Below are 24,643 nucleotides of genomic sequence, written 5' to 3' on the forward strand. Positions count from 1 at the left end.
CATTACGACATTGGATTCTATTATAACACGGCTGTATCGTATTAAGATAAGATAAGCAGGTCGTCGCGCAGCTCGTGGGGCAGACATACCTACCTAGTGCTCGTTAATGCAGGTCATTCTCAATGGCTCGCGGTATACATAAAATATTTTATCTACATGCATATCATAACTTCCCTATTATCTCAATGGCTCGCGGTACACATGATAGAGGATTTGATATATGTGGATATAGATAAAATATTTTATCTACATGCATATCATAACTTCCCTATTATATGTTCAGAAACGACTATCAAATGGCCTTTATTAAGAAACCTGGTATCTGCGGGTGCATCTTAATGTTCACATTAAAGTACAGTGCATCTTAATGTTTACATTAAAGTGTCGATAATACTTTTTTTAACAATGCATATCTGTACATATTGTAGAAAACTTATGACATGCATGTAGATAATAATTATTATTATAAATAAAACTTTAGTTTTTTATTATCTGTTTTATTTAAGCTTTGGTAGGTACTTCAAACTAGTTATCAGTAACATTAAAAATACAGGCCATATCTGAACATATTATAGAAAACTTATGATATGCATGTAGATAAAGTTATGTATGCGGCTATACATAATTAGGCCTTCAAACACTCGTGTGACCCTATTATGATACAGTTGCATAAAATACTAGTATCAACATCGATCCCGAGCTATAAGATACGGCGCGCCGCCTGATCGCGCAGTCTTAGCGTCCCCACTAGCGATCTTGATACACGGCGGTGCAACGCGCCGGAGATACGATACGACAAAATGATACTAATGTGGACCCAGCTTAAGGCAAAGGTTAGACGTGCAATTGCAGGTGGCAGGACCTTGTGCAAGGTCCGCCCGGATTGCTACCGCCATCTTCCTCGCTAATCCCGCCGTGAAGCAGCAGTGCTTGCACTGTTTTGTTTCGGCGTGGAGAGTAAGACAGCCGGTGAAATTACTGGCGCTTGAGGTATCCCATCTTAGGCCTCTAGGTTGGCAACGCATCTGCAATACTGGTGTTGCAGATGTTTATGGGCGGTGGTGATCTCTTACCATCAGGAGACCTACTTGCTCGTTTGCCATCCAGTCGAATAAAAGATAAAAAATAAATAATCCGTCAATATGATCCATGCAGATGGTTTTCAATCTTACATTTCTTACTTCATAATAACTCACATTCACCAGTGCGTCGTCGTAGTACACTTCAAGGTCAACCGGTGTTGGTGCTCTGTGACTTCTGCTCAAATATGGCCGCCATGTCCCTTATATTATAAGACGGGGAGATTTTTTCTTTCCTGCAAAAAAAAAAAATTTAGAATTTCATCTTGAAAAAAATACAAAAAAGTTAAGACAAAAATCTGGTGGAACAAAGGAGCAGAAATAAATGTCTGCTCTTGTTGGGAATCGAACCCGGTGCCTCTTGTTTCATTATTAAAGTCTGTTGAACTACTAGATGAAGTACTAGCCTTCGATGTTAGGTATTTTTTAATAACAGCCCAATAATAGATATTCTCGCATAGTAGTTCACTTCTCAGATCTAATTGAATTGAGTAAATAAAACAATAACCATTTTACTCTTAGTAATAATTTTTCACTTAATGTAACACTTTATATGTATATTATTTGACTTTACAATATACATATAAACGTTATATTGTTTGCTTCACAGTAATTGTTAATAGTTACACTGTAAAATAATCAAACTTGACAAGTAACATTAGCGTAACACATAAGAGAGACATTATAAAATCCACATATTTAACTTTCTTCTGCTAAATATGCGTGAATCAAAAACGAATTAGTTATGGGCTTTGAAAAAATTAATAAATTAAGGACTAGGTGGTCGCTAAATTGTCTCTGCCTTATAAAGGGTTAAACAGTAAAAGTTTGGCCACTATTATACCGTCTTAGAGAAATTAACTTCATTTGACCTGTAGATTGTCCCTTTCAAGTTAACGGAAATCAAAAATAACACGCTCTGTCTCTTTTACACACAGAGGATCTTATATCTTTTGTTCGTTTCTTGAGCGAGAAAATAGTCGACAGCCAATCGTTTCTTAGCCGGCGGTGAGACAACTGTAGTATCATAATTTTTTCTTTCATTGACGAAGGAAAGAAATACTTGTCCAATATTTTTCCAAACTGACTAGATTTTTTTAGCCTATTTCGAAAACGTTTCGTATAAAATTCGGTTAGTAAGTTGTTAGTGTAAGACACTCACCTCTCGAAATTGCGTCCAGCGCTGCTTTCGCCTCTCTCACTCTCACTGACCCTCTCACTCCCCCCGACTCTTTCCCTCTCCGGACTCGTAGGAGAGGGTATAGTATCCAAATTATGACTACTCCTCGCAAGACTAAACCTCATTCTCTGTCCTAAATCAACTGTATTCCTCCTTTCAAATTTAGGACTCTCAGTGTCTTCTTTTTTTAACTTGATCCGTGTCAATTGTTCTGGATTACTCCTAAAAGACTGCGAGCTATATTTCTCTCTTAAAAAATTCCTTCGTTCCTCTTTATATTTCTCAATACGCTCTCTGCTTAATTTCTTTTCCGTATCGAAGCCGATCATGTTTTTTAAATCGACTTTTTTAGTATCAAACCTTTGTATTAAAGAAATCTTATTCTCCGTTGTAGGCGTCGTCACATGTTTATCATTCTCTTCCATATTCAAATTTAAATCCAAATCAGGGAGAAACTTAGTTTGCTTTTTAACATCCTTCACTTCAAGACTTTTTCTTCTGTCTACATAAGTCTTTTCATTGCCGAATTCTTTGACGAAAGCATTTTCATCTAAAGACCTAGCGTTCGCGGAATTCTTGGACAGTTTAAAGCACTTCGGTGAAACCTGTTCATCCTTTTCAGGGTATTTGACTTCTGTTTTAAACTTCTCAAAGAACGGTCCCTTCTGTTCCGTCGGACTTTCGAATCTATGCGCCAATTCTCTGACATTAAGAGATTCTTTTATTTTAATAGTATTGCCGTTATCCTTCTGTATGAGAGCTACATTCTCATATTGTCTTCCACCGAAAGTAACATTTTCATACAAAACATTTTCCTTTGGCGGTGATTCTAATATCATTGCATTCACTTCTTCTATACTCTTTTTGAAGAACTTAACTTGACTGTATACATCAGTATTGTCAACATCCGAATCAGTAGGGGTTTCGAGAATGATCAAATCATCATTAAAATTGTCAGGTTGGCATGCCTGTTGGGTTGGCAAGCTAGCATCTGTTTCCGGCACCGTAGCTTCTTCAACTATAGAAAGATTCTTCTCCAAATCTATATCTTCATAGACGGAGTCTCTTTCATTAGTAGGTGTCTCATTTTCTATAGGTTCGTAATCCGGTGATTTTTTAGTAGGGGACCTGAATGTAATGCTAATGGTGGATTTTAGAGGACTTTTTAGAGGACTGCCCGGAGAGCTTTTAGAGCTGCTTGATTGTAAATTTATATAGTTAGGTCGACTGAAACTATAGCATTCGTACGGTTCATCAGTTTTGGGACTAATATTGCTATACGTTGATGAACTTCCGTGGGACGACGTCATGACTTTCATTTCGCAATTTTCATAGTTAACTTCTTTTTTTTTGTCAGTGCCTTCGGATGCACTAGAAGTGGACACAGCGGATAGCCTATTTAGATTATGATAGCTTATATTAGCCGAATTAGCTGGACTAGTTTCTAAACTATCTTTCAGCGTGTCAGTATAATCTTCTATTTTTATATTTTCGTAATCGGCAGCTTTCAATTCGCATTTCAGACATTTTTCTTCTTCGCAATTATCGCAATTGCTTATTGTAATAGTTCTTTTGTTCGTCTCTGATACTTCGGAATCGCTCTCCAAAGGATCATAAGCTGGTGTTATAGGTGTTAATGGGCTAGAATTTAGTGTACTTGTTGTCAAGTTACTGGCCGAGTTTTCTATGGGCCAGTCGATTCGGATGAGGGTCGAGTGGCCGTCTTTGCCGTGCCAGCTGAGTCGAGAGTTGACAGTGACGTCATCAGTCATGACAGGTGGGTGTACGTTGCTGTAGCGTGCAGCTTTCGTCTTTTTGGGCGACGCTCGCTCTCTGCAAGTTATTTGTGAGATAAGCGGAAACTTAGTACCATTGATTTTTGATTAATTTTTGTATGGTTGGAAATCGTTTGGTTTTTTTTGTACATAAATAAGAACTACTGCAAGGAATATCGCTTTTACGTAAAAAAGAACGCGTCGAAATCGGTCCATCCGTTTGAGAGCTACGATGTCACACACAGACAGACATACATTGACGTCAAACTTATAAAAACCCCACTTTCTTTGTAGGAGGTTAAAAACATGAAACTAATAATCCGCTCGTTTCGATTTTGTCAAAAACAGCATTTTCGTTAAAAAAGAGAATAAAAAACCATACAATTTCCAACCAAAAACAAGCCAATTTTCAGATTAAAAAAAAACACATTGACAGGCATCTGACAGTGTCCATAACGTCAAATGTATGGTTTTGTATGTTTTTCCATTTGTATGACAGCTTGTACTTTGGTCAAACTCAAAAGTGACCTTATGTAAAAGTTCAGTAGTCTATTGTCTGTTTCAGTTTATGAAAATTCTTAATTATTCAGATTGGTTTTTGGAGTCTTTTTGTATTTTTTATTTCAACTCCAAATTTTGTTACTTTTACGGTCATCCTGTAAAATCCATATCAAAAATACAAACTGAAAAATAGATGCACAGAAAAACCAGAAAAACAGACCAGCGCTGGCAACCGAACCCAGGTCCTCAGCATTCCGTGCTGCGTGCTATACCCCTACACTACCACTGGACAGGAGTACAGGCACAAACAAGCTGAGATATGTGGCGCATAAAAAAAATTCGTGTCTGTACTTCTGTCCAGTGCTAGAGTAGGGGTATAGCACGCAGCACGGAATCTGAGGCCCTGGGTTCGACTCTTTCATTATTTCAGTTTGTATTTTCAATTTAAGTCTGATAAGATTCCTATCTTATTAATATGCCACTAAAGTCGAACTTTCAAGTTGACAGACACGTCTATTGGCATTATTGTTTTATGACATGCAAACGATAATCAACTTTAGTGTGGTAGACCACATATTTGGCTGATGGTACATCTGTGGTGGAAATGCAGCCGCAGTTGTGAAATAGACAAATGAGCTGGCTTAAGCCGGGGTTATATTAGAGCCACGCCGCGTGTCGCAACGCGTGGGAGTGCAATCGGTTACATACATTTCGTATGAACGTGGTTACATTAGCACAGCCCCGCGTGTCGCCGAGCGAGCTGACGCCACGCAGACCGCTCGATTCCGATCGGCGTGGGCTAGGTGGTAGGGGAAGTGACGCGTTGGCTCGCTCCGCGCTAGTATAATCACCACGTGGCTACGCGCATTCATACAAATTATAATACTATACTGTAGTATAATCACAGCCCGTCGAGTCAGGCAGCGTTGCGACACGCGGCGTGGCTCTAATATAACCCCGGCTTTAGCGTTAGAACCACTAAAACTAACGGCTATGAAGGGTTAATTCTTACCGTAATTTGACGTTAGTGATCGAATTTTGGAAGTCGGTGAGCGACGTCGGACTGTCCCGGTCCTTGCAGAGGCTATAACAACGAATGTTTGTTCTAAGGTCTTGGCTGTTTAATATGTATTTGGGCCAATCAACTATTTTACCGACACTTTGGGCGTCTCCTGCGTTACCAAAATTGTCTCTGGCGTTACCAAAAAATCATACTTCCAACAAGATATTACACGGTTTAATAGGTTGAACTTACGTAGGATGGCATGTATTCATGTACACCATCTATTAAATTACAGAAAAAATATGTTTACTTACAAAAATCTGCAATTGTTTGAAAAATGTCGCGGACAGATTAGTGTCGGTAAAAAAGTTGATTGGCCCATTTAAGTATGTATTTATCTATATAAGTATGTTTATTCGTTATAACGTTTCAAACTTTCGTGATTCTCACTCATAGTCAAAATACCATAACGGGACTTATCACGCTATTATTACACGAGTAATATTTACCTCGACGTTTCGGCAACGTTACAGTTGCCGTGGTCACGAGTAGACTGAAGTGTGGGGTGTCAAGTCTGCCTAGCAGCGCGAGTTCTTCGAACTACCCGCACTTGATCACTAATAGTACAGTCACCAGCAATAATATCTGCCACAGCGAAGCGTGCAAAAATATCTGACACGTCTTTCCGGCCCTAGAAATAGAGTCGTATCAGATATTTATGCACGCTTGTTGTATCAGATATTGGTGCTGGTGACTGTACCGGCACTCGTATCACGAACTACCCGCACTTGGTCACTTTTATTAGTCACCCTATCACACCGACACACAACACTAACAACGTCCGATCGTCCCTCCGAACATTCATCCCGACGCCGACACTTATTAATAACAGGATTCCACGAAGATGAAAGCTTATACCCATCGTCCCGGTTGAAATTCTTATGCTTTTTTATTTCAACTGCTTCACGTACCATTCTTGAGTAAAAATGACGTTCCGTGGACAGAATTTTGGGATTGTGAAGCTCAATCCAGTGGTATATTACTCGTGTAAAAATAGCGTGTTTATCCGTTGCCTAGTATCCATAATACAGTCACCAGCATTAATATCTGCCACAGCGGAGCGTGCGAAAATATCTGACACGTCCTTCTGGATCTACAAATAGAGTCATATCAGATATTTATGCACGCTTGTTGTGTCAGATATTGGTGCTGGTGACTGTACAAGCTTTGCTTAGTTTGTGGCTAGGTCAATAGGTCAAGTGTTCCATGATATTTATTTATTTATGAGTAAAGCTTAAATCAAGCCAATAATCTACACCTCAGGCTCAAAAAGTTCTTTTGTTTGGGGTCATTCAAGTATTACTTAAGCAGAGTTTTAGTCATTTTAATAGTCATAGTAAGCAGTACAGAAGTATACACAGAGATTTTCTGAGGTAAGCAATAGGCGGCCTTATCGCTTCAGAGCGATCTCTTCCAAGCACTTTTACAATGGAATGAATGGAGAAGTAAGGAATATATTTATTTTTAATTTAAGGATTAATACGATATAAATAAGCGGAAAAACATTGAAAATGTTTTTTTTTTACTGTATGGAGATAGTCTTCTTGTGACTCAACTACCATACGGAACCCATTTTTTTTCGAATTACAATATTATCCCACTTGCATCGTGTTCGTACAGGATTTTCTTTACACGTGTAGTTAGTAAAGGTTTGCGAAATGTGTCGCACAGTCGCAGCCGTGCCGCACGTGCCGTACCGTTTGGCCAAGTTGTCCGGGCGGGCGGAGTGACGCTTCTCGGCCGGCTTGCCGCGCGGCGAGTCCCCGTCGATGTATCCGATGGTTGCCAACTGCTCTTCTAAAGCACTACGTTTTCTGCAAATCAAAGGATAGTGTTATAGTTATTCGTGATACGGGGTTGGTAAGTAAGGTTTTACAAATGAGTTGACGAGTGATCCCGAGCCGCAAGGCGAGGGTTTTCATCGTCACGAGTTTGTAAAACCTTGCCAACCGTGTATCATTTTTTTTTATTCAACTAGATGGAAAACGAGCAAGTGGGTCTCCTGATAAGCGATCACCACCGCCCATAGACACCTGCAACACCAGGGGGATTGCAGATGCGTTGCCAACCTAGAGGCCTAAGATGGGATACCTCAAGTGCCAGTAATCATACGACGTATTTCAATACATTTGTGAGAAAATGGGCAATTAATAGCAAAGTTTTACAAAAATGGCGCGTCCGTCGTAAGCGCATGCGTAAGTTTTATTTTTAATTAGGTTAACTAAAATTATCAGGCAAAGACGACGCATTCGAAATCATTAAAATCTGAGGTAGTTAAATTACAGTTTATAATCATCATCATCCCAGCCTTACATGTCCCGCAGCTGGGCACAGGCCTCCTCTGAGAATGAGAAGGCTTGTTCCGCAATTCCCACACGGGCTCACTGTGAATTTAGAACTTCACACTCACAATGTTTTCCTTCACCGTAAAGCTCGTGGCAAATTTAAAATGTACTTTCGCACATGAATTTCGAATAATTCAGAGGTGAGAGCCGGGGTTTGAACCCACGTTCCTCTGCTTGAGAGGCCAGCCGTTCTAAGCCGCGGTGGCCCGCTGGTTTCATTGTATTATACCTATCCAGAAATACACACACTGTATAAGAGGGTGTTAACGAGCACGCGGGTCGCCTGATGGGAATCAATCACCGCCGCCCATTGTACCGGCAACTTGAGGGGTATCACATATGCGTTGCCGGTCCTTTGAGTGGCTTTGATTTTATAATGGTTACCTCTCGGCCAGTTCGTTGGCCGCCTCTATGTCCACTCGCAGGTTCCGTCGAGGACTGGGGTCCACGCTGCAAGCGCCTGACCCCGCCGGCGTCGAACAGAGGGAGTCATCCTGTACAGACAGACAGATAAGTTAATAACCACTTTGTTATATACACATTTCTCAAAATACCTACAAGCGTTTTTATTAAAAATAAAACACTATTATAACGGGATGAAATTGCAATACACTAACTAAAGTAACAATACACTAATGTCCAAAAAGAACCTAACTGGTCCATCAGTATAAGTGACGTCACGGACACATAATCCCAAATTGAAAAAAAAAAAAAACAATACATGGCCAATATTTTCTGATAATCTAACAACTGACGGTAGCAGGTGGTAGGACCTTGTGCAAGGTCCGCCCGGATTGCTACCACCATCTTGCTCGCTAATCCTGCCGTGAAGCCGCAGTGCTTGCATTGTTGTGTTTCGGCGTGGAGAGTAAGACAGCCGTTGAAATTACTGGCACTTGAGGTATCCCATCTTAGGCCTCTAGGTTGGCAACGCATCTGCAATCCCCCTGGTGTTGCAGGTGTCTATGGGCGGTGGTAATCTCTTACCATCAGGTGACCCACTTGCTCGTTTGCCATCCAGTCAAATAAAAAAAATAAAAAACTAACTAGAATAATATTTTTTTCGCAGGAAACTTCCCTATTTTTTCATTGACTTTACAGTTTGACTACAACGTTCTACTATTGGCTCTGTGCACGACATCAGCGCCACCTAGCGTCCGCAACTTTTATGGCTCTGATGCTCTGACGTTTTGAAATTTCATCGCGACATTGTGACAAAAATCAAACCTATAACGTATTAATTTATAATACAAAATTACTGTGATACCGTGATTTGGGTGGACAAAAGGTTGTGAATTCATTTTTGGTCAATTCAATTCCTATACACAAACATCTATTACTAAAATTAGGTAGTTAAAGTCTATACAAATTGCTTTGTTAATGACAGATTCATATGAGTATGACAGATGACAGAGCCAGAACTATTTCTACTTTTGGCCACCATGAGCGCTGCGGTAGATTTCATCACCCCCACCTAGTACGTCGCACCCTCCCAATATTGATTTACGAAGAGTAATTAATTGTATACCTGTACCCTCACACAATTTTTACAATACCAAAACAGTTCCATTCAGCCGTTCTACTATATTAATTTAAGGAGTATAAACACATCTCACCAGTGCCTGCACGCAGTTGTGCGTGTCGTCCTCTTCGCTGAACATATGTCTGTCCCGCTCCTGCGGGGACAGCCGGAGCCGCATGTCAGCCAACTCCGCCTGCCACGGCTCGAAGTAAGAATCGCAGGAGGACGATCTGAGAAACAATCGTTCTAACTGTATCTTGTTTCGATTTAGAAATCAATTCAAATATAATAGTTATTTATGTGGCTGGTGCATAATGAGAGGCATTAAAGTACGAGTGTGGTTTCCTTCGGCTCGTTTCATAATAAGATCACACGAGTGTTTTAATGCCTAATTATGTATAGCCGCATACATAACTTTATCTACATGCATATCACAAGTTTTCTATAATATGTTCAGATATTCAGATATGGCCTGTATTTTGACTTTGACTTTGACCTTGAATAGTAATTATTATCTACATGCATGTCATAAGCTTTCTACAATATGTACAGATATGCATTGTTAAAAAAAGTATTACCGATACTTTAATGTAAACATTAAGATGCACTGTACTTTAATGTGAACATTAAGATGCACCCGCAGATACCAGGTTTCTTAATAAAGGCCATTTGATAGTCGTTTCTGAACATATAATAGGGAAGTTATGATATGCATGTAGATAAAATAGTTTTTTAACACTAATCTTTATTGAGTATTTTTTATTAGAGTACTCTCATTGTCCTACAATTTATATATTCGTAACAAACTAATATTTAAATTCAAACACTCGCCGCCCGTGGTGCCCTAAGTCATAGGTGCGTCAGGGACAGACGCGTATAAATAGGTTACTTTATTTATTAGTGACAAATGTCAAAGCACGAGTTTAAATATATAAATAAATATAATAAATATCATGGGACACTTGACATAGACCAAACTAAGCAAAACTTGTACTATGGATACTAGGCAACGGACAAACATACTTAAATACATATTAAACATCCAAGATCCGAGAGCGAACATTAGTATTATTCATACAAATTTCTGCCCCGGCCGGGGATCGACCCCGAGACCTCAGGCTTCATAGCAACCACTTGGCCATCGGTCTTCATATCACACTGAGATGACTTAACCACAACGATCAAATTGTGTAGAGAATGTAATATAAACAAAAATTGAATAAAAATGTTATAGGTGTTAACCACTCTCTATCGATTAATAATCTCGCGATGCGACCTTCCCCTACGCTGAAAACTTTATCTATCTATCAGTATATTTATATAGTATGAATTTTTTGAGGTGTCCCGATCTCGTTAACAGCCCACCTTTCGAACAAAGCCATTGTATTCTATTATGTCCTCAAGTGCATAATCCTCAGATTTAAATGAACGGAAATATAAGATAAAATAGCTCATTTAAATAGCGACTTTATTACTTACAGTAGAGAGTTCATTTTAAATAAAACTTTGTTGGTAGATAATATTTTTCAAAATTGCATGCGTCGCAGACAAGCAGCCTCATGGAAAAGTATACAATACAATTACTCTTTATTGTACACCAGAAATAAAATAGAAAAAATAGAATAGAACAAAATAAAATAAAAAGAATAGATTAGTATAATCTGCGAACGAGTATTTATTTTAAAATACACTTTCTGCTCTAGACAATAAAGTCGTTATTGCAATGAACTATTTTATCTTATATTTCCGTTCATTTTAAATTGACGATTATGCCGTTGAGGGCACAATAGAAAACAATGGCCTCGTTCGAAAGGTGGGCTGTTAACGAGATCGGGACACCTCAAAAAATTAATACTATACCTGGTGTGGTGTTTAAGCGGCTTGAGCGCCCGTTCCGCGAGCGGCGCGACCGTGTCGCTGTCCGACGCTAGGGACTCGCAGGATTTCACCGGACGCAGGCCGGCCGACACCATCGGAATGTCCTGTAAACAATTGTATCGGTGATTTCAACTGCTGGTCGTAATGGTTTACGCGTAAACAAAAGTAATAATGAAAAAAAGTAGTACACTTTATTTAGTTTTTACGAGTTTATGATCGTATGATCTTAATACGGTATTTGACAATTGAATTTGCCATATCCTATGTATTATTTATTCCACCAAAAAGATGGACAGATGATATCCGGCAGCAAGCTGGCGTAAACTGGATGCGAGTGGCAATGAATAGGCAAGACTGGAAAAGTAGAGAGGAGGCCTATGTCCGAAGACGGGCGCTATAAGGGCTGATATAGATAGATAGATGTATTATTTATTATGAAAAAAATTATATTCTCTCTCTCTCTCTCTCTCTCTCTCTCATGGTTCATAGTTTAGGCAGCGGCTGCGGCGGCTGGACCCCGCCCCCCACCCCCTAATAGAAGGCCCGACGTGTGTATGGAATATGTCCCATTTTAAATAGTTACCCAAGCCCCGCTTGGCGGAGCTCCTTTTTCTACTTACGCTCTGCGGCCCAAACGGCCGACGCAAGGGTACACCTATTTCCGTCTTTCTCCTCCGTTATACACTCTACAGTGTTTGTTTAGTTAGTAACTGACCGAGTACAGGCGTATTTCAAAAGTACATGTTATACTACTCTAGTGTTTGTTTAGATGTGGTAATGAGGGCTATCGTTTTTTGTCTTACTAGATGGCGCCACTGTTGCCTGAGGTTTTTAAGTGTGGCTTTCAAAGTCTGTTATTACGGGCGTGAAAACAAAGTTTAGATTAAAATCATATTTAATACATCTTAAAACCGTACCATAAAAATATCGAGCAACCACAGTCTTGCGTAGTCGGGTCAAAATTCTTTTCGTTGCATTGTTTCTGACCACTCTGTCACGATACTATTTGTCTTCTAAGAAATAAAAAAAAAATGTGGAGCCAATGTTTGATTTTTCGGGTTGACTAATATTTAACTAGAGAAAAATTAAAAATGCCACTAGGTTCCATAAAAAAAAGTGCCATTTTTCGGGGACAAAAGCAAGACAACGAAAAGAATTTTGACCCAGTCCCGTTTTGTTCGAAAAAAAAAGGGAGGACAAATGTTTTCGAAAGACAACTGTCTGAAAACACAGATATTCATTGCCCCTTATCGCATAATTGTCATAATTAATTTCAGGTAATGCAAAATATTCACAAAATTATTCTTATTATAAATAAACCAGCGTAGCTCACCCAAAACCTATGAGATTTGACATTTTGGAGACCTCACGCTACACTAGCACTAGCTGGTGCACCTGGATCAAGAAAATCCAGGTCCACCAATTATCATTCAAAATCAGTATTCATCATTCAACTTGGTCATTCGAGAGATCACTCAAACTAACAATTATCTATTCAAAATCAGTATTTATCGTTCAACTTGATCATTCGAGAGATCACTCAAACTAACAATTATAGTAGTATATAATTGGTGCACCTGGATCAAGGAAATCCAGGTCCACCAATTATCATTCAAAATCAGTATTCATCATTCAACTTGGTCATTCGAGAGATCACTCAAACTAACAATTATCTATTCAAAATCAGTATTTATCGTTCAACTTGATCATTCGAGAGATCACTCAAACTAACAATTATAGTAGTATATAATTGGTGCACCTGGATCAAGGAAATCCAGGTCCACCAATTATCATTCGAAATCAGTATTCATCATTCAACTTGGTCATTCAGCCCTCATTCAGTGCAGTATAATGATTGCTCAAAAGACCATCGGCGGCTGTTACCTGCACGGGCTTGGGCAGCGGCGGCGGCGGCGCGCGCATCTTATGACGCTGCTGCTTGGTGCGGGAGAAGAGACCGCGCCATCCTGAGGGAGATCGCTTCAGGCCGCGTTTCGCTATTGGATAAAAACCACATCGTCAAGCCTATAACTATAACACACTGACTCTCTTTCCACCCTCATCAACAATAGTAGATTGTACAACAAGAGCATAAAACGGGCCATTTTACCCGAGACGTTCATATAGCCACCCGAGCCGGTACGGCGAGGGTGGATAGACACGTCGAGGGGAAAATGGGTTTAATGCTCGAGTCTTACACTCTGCTTTTCACTTCGATGGCGAGGAAACGAAATAGCTACAGTGGAAACAATTGTGCACTTACTATGTACATTTTATTTTTCATGAATTACTATTTAATTATAATTTTTTAGTTTTATTGGTTTATTTTGATTGATTAAAAATTATGAAAAATATATATTAACTGCTTTGTTTGTGGCTGTTGACACCTTGGTCTTAGACGAAGCTTTTATTTCATGCACTAGTGCATAAAAAGTCATTTTATGTCGCCTAGATCCAGCATAAACACGAAATATACGAGCATGAGAAGTGAAAATAAATTTGGTTAATTACAATTACATTTTCAACAGTAATATTTTTGGTCAAAATTCGAAATAGTCAATTGAAGTTGACGATTTTCCTTTTGTACTGAAGGTCAGTACCCCATGATGCAACACTGATAAAGGGGTTTGATGATCGGAAACTAACCTGGTAGTGGTAGATCCAGCACGGTGTGGTACTGCGGTAGATTGTCAGGGCCAGAACCAACCTGTAAGTAAAATAAATAAATTATGTTTTTTTTCGACTGGATGGCAAACGAGCAAATGGGTCTCCTGATAAGAGATTACCACCGCCCATAGACATCTGCAACACCAGGGGTATTACAGATGCTTTGCCAACCTAGACGCCTAAGATGGGATACCTCAAGTGCCAGTAATTTCACCGGCTGTCTTACTCTCCACGCCGAAACACAACAGTGATTGCAGATTTTTTGCGGAGCCACTATTTAGATTAGAACATTAAACTACCGTGAGACTCACTCATATTAAACGATATTGTAACGGATAACTCACGTCTTAAATCAAGTTTAGCTCGACATGTTTCGGGCTATTTCGTAGCCCTTCTTCATAGGAGCACGCGACTCGGCGGTTGCCGCAACACGCAAACTACGCGCCACCGCTCTGCTCGCGCGACTGCCCGACGAAACTCAATGAAGAAGGGCTACGAAATAGCCCGAAACATGTCGAGCTAAACTCGATTTAAGACGCGAGTTATCCGTTGAAATATCGTTTAAAATGAGCCACTATTTAGTTGAAACTGTAAGACAACTTGTGTTTCGATCTATCTTAATGTGTCAAATTCAAAATCTTTTTATTTCGGAATAGAAAGACATCTAAAAAAAACATTAGTAAGTGCTTAGAAATTATGTTAGGTGGGCCAATCAACTTTTTTATCGACACTATTCTGTCAGTAAACATGTTTTATCTGTAATTTAATAGATGGTGTACATGAATACATGCCATCCTAAATAAGTTAGACCTATTAAACCGTGAGATATCTTGTTGGAAGTACGATTTTTTGGTAACGCCAGAGACGCCCAAAGTGTCGGTAAAATAGTTGATTGGCCCAGGTAATAATAGAGTTTTGAAACAGAAATTAAATTAGGTCCGGAAAAAAACAATTAACATCAGATATTATTCAAAAATTTGAACGAACTGATGAATGAAACTGAACAGACAAGAGTCCCAAGCTGTCCCACCTGATCCTGAAGGGTCTCGCCTTAATCTACTCGGGTCGCAGATGGCCGGAGAGTCGCAGTTGCGTCACGGCCGATTTTCAAGCTGTCTCACTTAAGCTCAAAGGGTCACACTTCAACGCACTTGGGTCGCAGATAGCCGGAGGGTTGCTGTTGTGTCTCAGCCGACTTTTAAGAGCGTTTAAACCTGTATTATTCCATAAAAATTTCATGAAAATAAAAAACGTGGTCTGATAGAACTATTCTTAATATATAACTTAATGTGCCTACTTCAATAATTATTCGTTATTTTTATATTGTTTAAAAACGAGTAAATGTTTATTAACGGGTTTTAAAGAAAATAAAAGTCTATCGCGCATAATTATTGGAGTAGACACATTAACTTATATATTAAGAGCAGTTCTGTCAGACCACATTCTTAATTTTCATGAAATTTTTATGGAATAATCGAGAAAAGCTAACAAAAATGCAACGTTGCCAGCTCAGCAGGTATAGACGCTCTTAAACTGTCTCTCACCTAATCCTAAACAGTCTCACCTCAATGTACTTGCGTTGCAGATGGCCGGAGGGCCGCAGTTGCGTTGTCTCACCTAATCTGGCAGGGTCTCGCCTCAACATACTTGGGTCGCAGTTGTTTCGGTCGACTTCCAAGCTGCATCAACCTCAAAGGGTCTCACCTCAATGTACTTGGGCCGCAGATGGCCGGAGGGTCGCAGTTGGGTCTCGGCCGCGGCGGCCGCGATGGCGCCCGAAGGTGCGGGCAGCCTTGGACTCTGCACAGTGCTTGTACATCTTTCGCGACGTCTAGCTTCTTCTAGGCTGTGAAAAAAATTACACAACCTCAATGTTAACTGTGAAGTCAATAAAGTCATGTATGATAATTTTTGTAACTTCGGCCGTATCGATATCTTTGTAGCTGACTGTACAAACGATAAATAGGCTTGTTGAAAATGAAATTATATTAAATGATATTGTACCGGATAATTCACATCTCAAATCGAGTTTAGCTCGACATGTTTCGGGCTGTTTCGTAGCCCTTCTTCACGTGCCTTTACGGAGCGATGTTGATTTGATTTGTACATTAACAACAGTTTGACTATAACTTTCTACTACCCTGCCGTCGCTTTATGTTTTTGAAATAATCATGTATGTTAGGAAGAACATATGTGATTTTCCCACTAACGTCGATAAGCCAAAGGCTACTAGAAACACAGGGAAGCTTAAAGTTCCATCTTACAGACTGGCTAAAACCAAAAAGTCGTTTCTGGGAAATTGCATACGTTTTTATAACAAAATTCCAAAAAATATTATAAATGAAACGGATACAAAATTCAGATCTATTGTCAAGAAGACATTAATATCAAAGGCGTATTATAAAGTTAATGATTATATCATGGACAGGGATATTTGGAAATAATTCCGATCCGCATTAGCGATCCCTTCAAATAGCGAACCTACTGTGTTAAAAATAAAGTTGTGTTAAATACTTGTGATGTATAGATATCATTTAATAATATTGTAAGGGGCTGTTTCACCATCCATTGATTAGTGTTAACTGACGGTTAAATGTGATGCCGTCTCCGTCTATTCGAACAAAACAAATAGAGACGCCATCACAACTAACCGCCAGTTAACACTAATCAATGGATAGTGAAACAGCCCCTAAATCTGTTTAAAAAAAAATATAATATACCTCGTTGAGTTTCTTGCCGGATTCTTCTCAGCAGAGATTTTTCCGAACTGGTGGTAGATTTTTTTTGACATTCATAAGTGCTTGTTATAGCCTAAATTGAATAAAGATATTTTGACTTTGACTCTATTAATTTAAGGCGAGTAATTAAGTTGGGAGGTACCTGAGCAGTTTGGTTGGCGGATTGAGGGGTAAACTCTTCGGCCGCCGGCAGGAGTCGTGGCCCCGCAGCTCGACTTGCTCCATCTGTTCCTGTAGGCAATGGAATGGAATGGCGTTATATTTTGCAGGTGGCAGGACCTTGTGCAAGGTCCGCCCGGATTGCTACCACCATCTTGCTCGCTAATCCTGCCGTGAAGCAGCAGCGCTTGCATTTAACCTCCTGAAGCCCACCATATATTTTGAAAAAAAAAAGACAAAGCAATTAGAATCTAATTGTTTCGAGAATAAAGTCAAACTTCCGTCAAACTGCCAAAAACAATAGCAAAACAAAAGAATTTTTACTTTGTTACGTTGTCATAGATTCCTAATTCCCTTGAACTTATTGTGTACATTCTATTGAAAATTGGGCCGCACGAGGTTAAGAAATTACTGGCACTTGAGGTATCCCATCAGGCCTCTAGGTTGGCAACGCATCTGCAATCCCCCTGGTGTTGCAGGTGTCTATGGGCGGTGGTGATCTCTTAACATCAGGAGACCCACTTGCTCGATTGCCATCCAGTCGAATAAAAAAAAATATGTTTCGACTACCGGATAGGCCAGTGGTTAGAGAATCTGACTACGAAACTTGAGGTCCCGGGTTCAATCCCCGGTCGGGGCGGATATGTATAAATATCTGATATTTTTTTCTGTTAATTAGGAAGGTTATTCCTGTCGATGAACAAAGTTTCAAGCGTCTCTAATATTATTATTTTTTTATTCGACTGGATGGCAAACGAGCAAGTGGGTCTCCTGATGGTAAGAGATCACCACCACCCATAGACAACTGCAACACCAGGGTATTGCAGATGCGTTGCCAACCTAGAGGCCTAAGATGGGATACCTCAAGTGCCAGTAATTTCACCGGCTGTCTTACTCTCCACGCCGAAACACAACAGTGCAAGCACTGCTGCTTCACGGCAGGATTAGCGAGCATGATGGTGGTAGCAATCCGGGCGGACCTTGCACAAGGTCCTACCACCTGCAAAAGCAAGCTTCTCAAGCGTCTCTAATATTTTCATCCATTCCCCATTATTCGCTACATAAGTGGCTACGACGTTTTGACGCTCACCTGGTCGAGAGACTCCGGCCCAGACTCCCAGTCCTGCTCCTCGGCGAACAGCTCTTCGGCGTAGCATATCAGGAACTCTGTCACCACCGCCTGTGACAGAAAAAAAACACATCCAATTAACGCATTCATTGCCACCGACGCACATATGCGTTTTAGGAACTTCGCCCGGTGCTTTTAGTGCCGGTGCTTAGGGACTTTATACATCCCCTTGCTATGTTTAAGGCTGTATATTGTTAAGCTTATGGATTTTAAACTTTTATATTTTTAGTTTAATTTCTAGTCACAGGCTCGCGACGTCGAAGTTCCCAAGACGATCCCATAGAGCTTATGGGAACGGAAGCAATACCATGCCCTCGGTACCGCTCTGCTTTCAGAGCATGACATGAGTGCGTGTGAGCTAACTTTGGGGGCGGCAGACGTGAGCTTGCCTTCGGAATCCAAAAGCTTAATGGTTACTTGACCTGAAATGTATATTTCAGAACCAAATTATTATTATTATTATTATTTTAAAATTTATGACGGTGGAAGCATTTTACACTTCCACTGAACGTAGATATAGTTTAGTATTTAGTGTTTAGTTTGTATTTAAATCCCTGTATTATTATTATTATTATTTTTGTAATTTTTTTTCTTTAATTGTATACTATAGTTTTTAAGTATTTTATTTGTAATTATATTATTATGAAAAAAAATGACTTTCTGCCAAGTTTCTTGCGGCGCATTATTCTGGTCAATGATGGTCTTTCCGAAAGCGCTGGTAGTTTAGAAAATGACGTGTAAAAGTGCCCATTGCGGCCTATTTACTGAATAAATGGTTTGAATTTGATTTGCCTCTGTCATAATTATTCATACATTTTGAACGCACACGGGCGTCGGCGGCACCAGTGGAAGTCAGGTGGCAGTGAATGCGTTAACAAATCTTGGCAGCACTGGCGGCATAATAAAATTAGGATTGGCAACACAGATAACGGAAATCTGTCACAAATACGTAAGAGAGGGCTCACACACGCGCGAAAATATTCGTACATTATACAAATGAAATGATAATGAATAATAAGAATACAGAATCTAAGAAAAAACTAGAATCTGTCGACTAACTTAAAAGTTCAATAGTCGGACTCACTATCGAAAATTTTAGAGGCTGGTCACGATTTTGAACTATAATGAACTTTATCTACATGCATATCGTAACTTCCCTATTATATGTTCAGAAACGACTATCAAATGGCCTTTATTAAGAAACCTGGTATCTGCGGGTGCATCTTAATGTTCACATTAAAGTACAGTGCATCTTAATGTTTACATTAAAGTAGTAATACTTTTTTTAACAATGCATATCTGTACCTATTGTAGAAAACTTATGACATGCATGTAGATAATAATAATTATTATAAATAAAACTTTAGTTTTTTATTATCTGTTTTATATAAGCTTTGGTAGGTACGTCAAACTAGTTATCAGTAACACTAACTTAAAAATACAGGCCATATCTGAACATATTATAGAAAACTTATGATATGCATGTAGATAAAGTTATGTATGCGGCTATACATAATTAGGCATTAAAACACTCGTGTGATCTTATTATGAAACTCGCCTTCGGCTCGTTCATAAAACCACACTCGTACTTTAATGTCTCTCATTATGCACCAGCCACATAACTATTATCTACACCCATATAGTAAATCTTCAATTATGCGTTCAAAAACCATAGGTAATGACCAGCATTACGACATTGGATTCTATTATGAACACGGCTGTATCGTAATGGTCATTACGGCGCAGCTCGTGCGGCAGACATACCTACCTAGTTCTCGTTAATGCAGGTAATTCTCAATGGTTCTTGAACACATGATAGAGGATTTAATATATGTATGCAACTGTACATAATTAGGCCATAAAACACTCATGTGACCCTATTATGAAACAGTTGCATAAAATACTATAACAATTTCAGAGCACTATTGTTTGTTGTTTTTTAATTTATTTTAAGGCAGCCGGGCACAAGTCTGTCGCCACCTCAGTGTACGCGCCGCCTAGCCCTCAGTACCTGCACTGCCACGTGCTGTAACGCGTGCTGCGGCCGCGGCGACCGCAGCAAGTTGGGCGCCCACACTATCGCCATGTTGCGCGCCGTCATGCCGGTCGCCTGCCCAGCAAGGTAGGGCGCCGCTAGTGTCACAAGTCTGTCGCCACCTCAGTGTACGCGCCGCCTAGCCCTCAGTACCTGCACTGCCACGTGCTGTAACGCGTGCTGCGGCCGCGGCGACCGCAACAAGTTGGGCGCCCACACTATCGCCATGTTGCGCGCCGTCATGCCGGTCGCCTGCCCAGCAAGGTAGGGCGCCGCTAGTGTCACAAGTCTGTCGCCACCTCAGTGTGCGCGCCGCCTAGCCCTCAGTACCTGCACTGCCACGTGCTGTAACGCGTGCTGCGGCCGCGGCGACCGCAACAAGTTGGGCGCCCACACTATCGCCATGTTGCGCGCCGTCATGCCGGTCGCCTGCCCAGCAAGGTAGGGCGCCGCTAGTGTCACAAGTCTGTCGCCACCTCAGTGTACGCGCCGCCTAGCCCTCAGTACCTGCACTGCCACGTGCTGTAACGCGTGCTGCGGCCGCGGCGACCGCAACAAGTTGGGCGCCCACACTATCGCCATGTTGCGCGCCGTCATGCCGGTCGCCTGCCCAGCAAGGTAGGGCGCCGCTAGTGTCACAAGTCTGTCGCCACCTCAGTGTACGCGCGCCTAGCCCTCAGTACCTGCACTGCACGTGCTGTAACGCGTGCTGCGGCCGCGGCGACCGCAACAAGTTGGGCGCCCACACTATCGCCACTGTTGCGCGCCGTCATGCCGGTCGCCTGCCAGCAAGGTAGGGCGCCGCTATTGTGTCACAAGTCTGTCGCCACTCAGTGTACGCGCCGCCTAGCCCTCAGTACCTGCACTGCCACGTGCTGTAACGCGTGCTGCGGCCGCGGCGACCGCAACAAGTTGGGCGCCCACACTATCGCCATGTTGCGCGCCGTCATGCCGGTCGCCTGCCCAGCAAGGTAGGGCGCCGCTAGTGTCACAAGTCTGTCGCCACCTCAGTGTGCGCGCCGCCTAGCCCTCAGTACCTGCACTGCCACGTGCTGTAACGCGTGCTGCGGCCGCGGCGACCGCAACAAGTTGGGCGCCCACACTATCGCCATGTTGCGCGCCGTCATGCCGGTCGCCTGCCCAGCAAGGTAGGGCGCCGCTAGTGTCACAAGTCTGTCGCCACCTCAGTGTACGCGCCGCCTAGCCCTCAGTACCTGCACTGCCACGTGCTGTAACGCGTGCTGCGGCCGCGGCGACCGCAACAAGTTGGGCGCCCACACTATCGCCATGTTGCGCGCCGTCATGCCGGTCGCCTCGCCCAGCAGGCTCACGCGGCGCAGATGTCGCATCAGGTATGCTAGCGTTCTGGAATAGTACATTGTGTATTGAGAGTGGTAAATGGGCTCAAAAAAAAGTGTACCATTTCTTTCAAAGTTTTATGAGTCAATTTTGCGACGCCCAGACCGAGTGGATGAAAAAAACGTCACAAAACTGATGTTTATTGTTTGGTCATTTTTTAAAATGTTGAAATCAATTGTGCTCTTGATTCGGAGCTCCTGCTCCAAAATCATATTTTTTTTCCAAAAATTTAAAACACACTGGGTACACTTTTTTGTGAGAATGCCCAAATAAAAATGACGAGCAAAATTTGATTACAGACGTGAGTTATCCGTTATGTTATCATTTAAAATGCCCAAATAAGGAATTCATGATGAGCCCGAAGACATCCACGGCTGAACAAACTTTTATCCCTCTAAACTTAGTGTTTGTGATTTGAGAATTTTATATCTATCCCGTGGTAATAACAGTATTCACTCCTTGTCTTATCTAGATACCAAATTCCATCCGAATCCGTCCAGCCGAGTGAAGGACTAACATACACACACACACACACTTCGAACTTAACCAGAGTTTATCATCAGAACAATAGTTGTTCCGTTTACCTTTACTTGCCCGAATTTCACTTGCCATAAAATATATAAAACCGTGCTGTTTTCAGAATTTTTTCAAATGACATCATATAGAACGCAGTAGGTTAGGTTAGGTTAGTTTAATATCAACTCTGAAGAAATTACTATTTCAGAAATAAATTACTTTATGGCAAATAAAAATTCCAGAAAACGATACATTCGGGCATATGAAATTCGGGCAAACGATAGAGAACCTAGTTGCTCACCGTGCTACCAGATGTTCGACTAACGAACCAAAATATTTTTTTTTTCCACTTTGACTCCCAAATCTAAACTCACCTATAATGCGGCGGCGGCAATTTGACCACGACGTCGCGGACGGCCTTCAACCGCTTGGACTCCTCCGTCTGAACGGCCGCAACGAAGCTCTCGTACAACTGGTACGTGCAGAGAGGGTTCGGCAACTCGCTGAAACAAGACGGATACAATTGAGTACCTCAAGTCAAAGTCAAAAGTCAAAATATCTTTATTCAATTTAGGCTATAACAAGCACTTATGAATGCAACAAAAAAAATCTACCACCGGTTCGGGAAAAACCTCTGTTGAGAAGAATCCGGCAAGAAACTGGACGAGGTATATTTTTTTTAAACAGATTTACAATATTATTAAATGATATCTATACATCACAAGTATTTAACACAACTTTATTTTTAACACAGTAGGTTCGCTATTTGATCGCTAATGCAGATCGGAATTATTTCCAAAGATCCCTGTCCATGATATAATCATTACCTTTCTAATACGCCTTGGTTGGCAACGCATCTGCAATACCCCTCGAGCTGCGGATGTTTATGGGCGGTGGTGATCTCTTACCATCAGGAGACCCACTTGCTCGTTTGCCATCCAGTTGAATAAAAAAAAAAGTTTTCTGGGATGATCCATATTACAGCTACATCTAAGTGTCTCCCTCCCCCCAATCTGCTATGGCACTCACCGGAAGTACATCTTGAGCAGCGACGCGGTGGCGTGAGGGTCGGAGGGCGGCGGGGGCGCGGTCCCGCTATCGAAGTCGGCCCGGAGCCGCTGCGTGAGCCCCGAGCCTCCTGACAGGCGGTAGATGCCGTCTACGGCGCCCCGGGCTTCGATGGCTTTCGCGCACTCGACCAGGACCAGGGGCACTGTAGGGGAACAGGAATTAACTAGTTAAGTGACCGATTTTTGGAGCTAATATAAATATTGTAAATGCGAAAGTTTGTAAGTCTGTTTGTGTGTGTCTTTGTTACCTTTTCACGTCTGTACCTTTGAATCGATTAAGATGCAATTGGCTAAGTAAAGTTTTTTGAAGAGGTGCTAAATATATTTTTCTTCGATAGTCGACGTCTTAATAATCGAGGAACTGCAGCTCTTTTATTTTTATTTCCTCTTATTAATTAGAAATATTTTTTTAAGTGGTCGATATGACGTTTGTGAGATTGAAATTGCAGAACCGTTGAGGGCTTAGTACTTAGTAGAAACAGTAAAAAAAAAAAACGAAGTCAACTGTCACTGCTGTCACTGTCAAGTAGAATCTAACCTAAAACCGTTTTATTTACTTTGCGATTTGGTGCGATCAGTGTTTTTTGGATAATTTTTAAAGACCTCTCAGCACAAACTCAGTACTTTAAAATTTGCCGCATTTCTCCACGACCTTTGCATGATAATTGGACCACGATTGGATAGTTTCGACGACTATTTTGGCTCTGCTTCTTCGACAACGCTATCTTGCAGTCTCGACGACACTTGGCTTGACTTTTGGACCATATTTTCTATTTTAGCGGCTTCACCTTTCAATACGAAATGAGTGAATTTGTGCGAGCAGATTCAAGGAACTTGCCACACATGGCTATGAGTCTAGAATATTTTGACACCAGTGATAAGTATACAATGTTGCCGAAATCAAAGGAGATAAAGCACTCTTGTCCGCACCGGTAAAATGGATGAACGTAAGTACAAAAGTATATCAATACAGTTTCTTGTCTATTTTTTTTACATTACATTTTAGGGCATCAAAAGTTGAATATGTTGCCGGACCAAAGTTGTTTGAGAGCACAGAATAACAAAACATATTACCTATATTGTGACCATTTACTTAGATATCAACTGACAATGTGATTGATGCGACAGGTGATGTTGTTCTGCATTGGCTGGTAAATATTATGATAGAGTAAAATTTCTGTGGTTAGTGAAACATTATATTATAACTAGCTGTTGCCCGCGACTCTGTCTACGAAGAATTCGCTTATTGCTTTCCTGCAAGTACTATGTATTTTTTCGGGATAAAACTGTGAGATAAAAAGTAGCCTATGTTCTTCCTCGGGACTCCAACTACCTACATAATGAATTTCGGCTAAATCAGTTCAGCGGTTGAAGCATGAAAAGTTAACAGATAGACAGACAGAGTTCCTTTCACGTTTATAATATTAAATATAAGTAAGGATTTATAATAATTTTGATCTTTTTTTCAGGTGGATGTAAACACACATTGGTGTTTTTATTTTGGTTGCAAGAAAAAGCCAGTGAAGGAGCATAACCTGTTTTTTCCAAGGACATGCATTTTTCCATAAAAAAAGAGGCATAGAAGTACCACGAAACTCCTCAATGGTTAATGGAAGAGAATAGAATA

The 24,643-nt window shown here is 41.0% G+C and overlaps 1 protein-coding gene across 1 annotated transcript in view; it reads right to left on the reverse strand.

Moving 5' to 3' along the window:
• CdGAPr (GTPase-activating protein CdGAPr) overlaps positions 1–24,643 on the reverse strand; it is a 57,598-nt gene that overhangs the window by 8,252 nt on the left and 24,703 nt on the right. Inside the window, exons 12-26 of the mRNA XM_074109146.1 lie at positions 22,976–23,159; positions 22,321–22,449; positions 21,286–21,436; positions 17,998–18,087; positions 16,891–16,979; positions 15,715–15,856; positions 13,990–14,050; positions 13,228–13,340; positions 11,326–11,447; positions 9,560–9,695; positions 8,328–8,437; positions 7,296–7,412; positions 5,548–5,619; positions 2,242–4,092; positions 1,197–1,315 (exon numbers count right to left, since the gene is read on the reverse strand). Of these exons, the coding sequence (XP_073965247.1) occupies positions 1,231–1,315; positions 2,242–4,092; positions 5,548–5,619; positions 7,296–7,412; positions 8,328–8,437; positions 9,560–9,695; positions 11,326–11,447; positions 13,228–13,340; positions 13,990–14,050; positions 15,715–15,856; positions 16,891–16,979; positions 17,998–18,087; positions 21,286–21,436; positions 22,321–22,449; positions 22,976–23,159 (3,452 nt within the window). The 3' untranslated portion in view covers positions 1,197–1,230. The remainder of the gene's footprint in view (positions 1–1,196; positions 1,316–2,241; positions 4,093–5,547; positions 5,620–7,295; positions 7,413–8,327; positions 8,438–9,559; positions 9,696–11,325; positions 11,448–13,227; positions 13,341–13,989; positions 14,051–15,714; positions 15,857–16,890; positions 16,980–17,997; positions 18,088–21,285; positions 21,437–22,320; positions 22,450–22,975; positions 23,160–24,643) is intronic.

This window comes from Choristoneura fumiferana, chromosome 28, assembly GCF_025370935.1.
Source record: "Choristoneura fumiferana chromosome 28, NRCan_CFum_1, whole genome shotgun sequence".
In the NCBI taxonomy this organism is placed as follows: Eukaryota; Metazoa; Arthropoda; class Insecta; order Lepidoptera; family Tortricidae; genus Choristoneura; species Choristoneura fumiferana.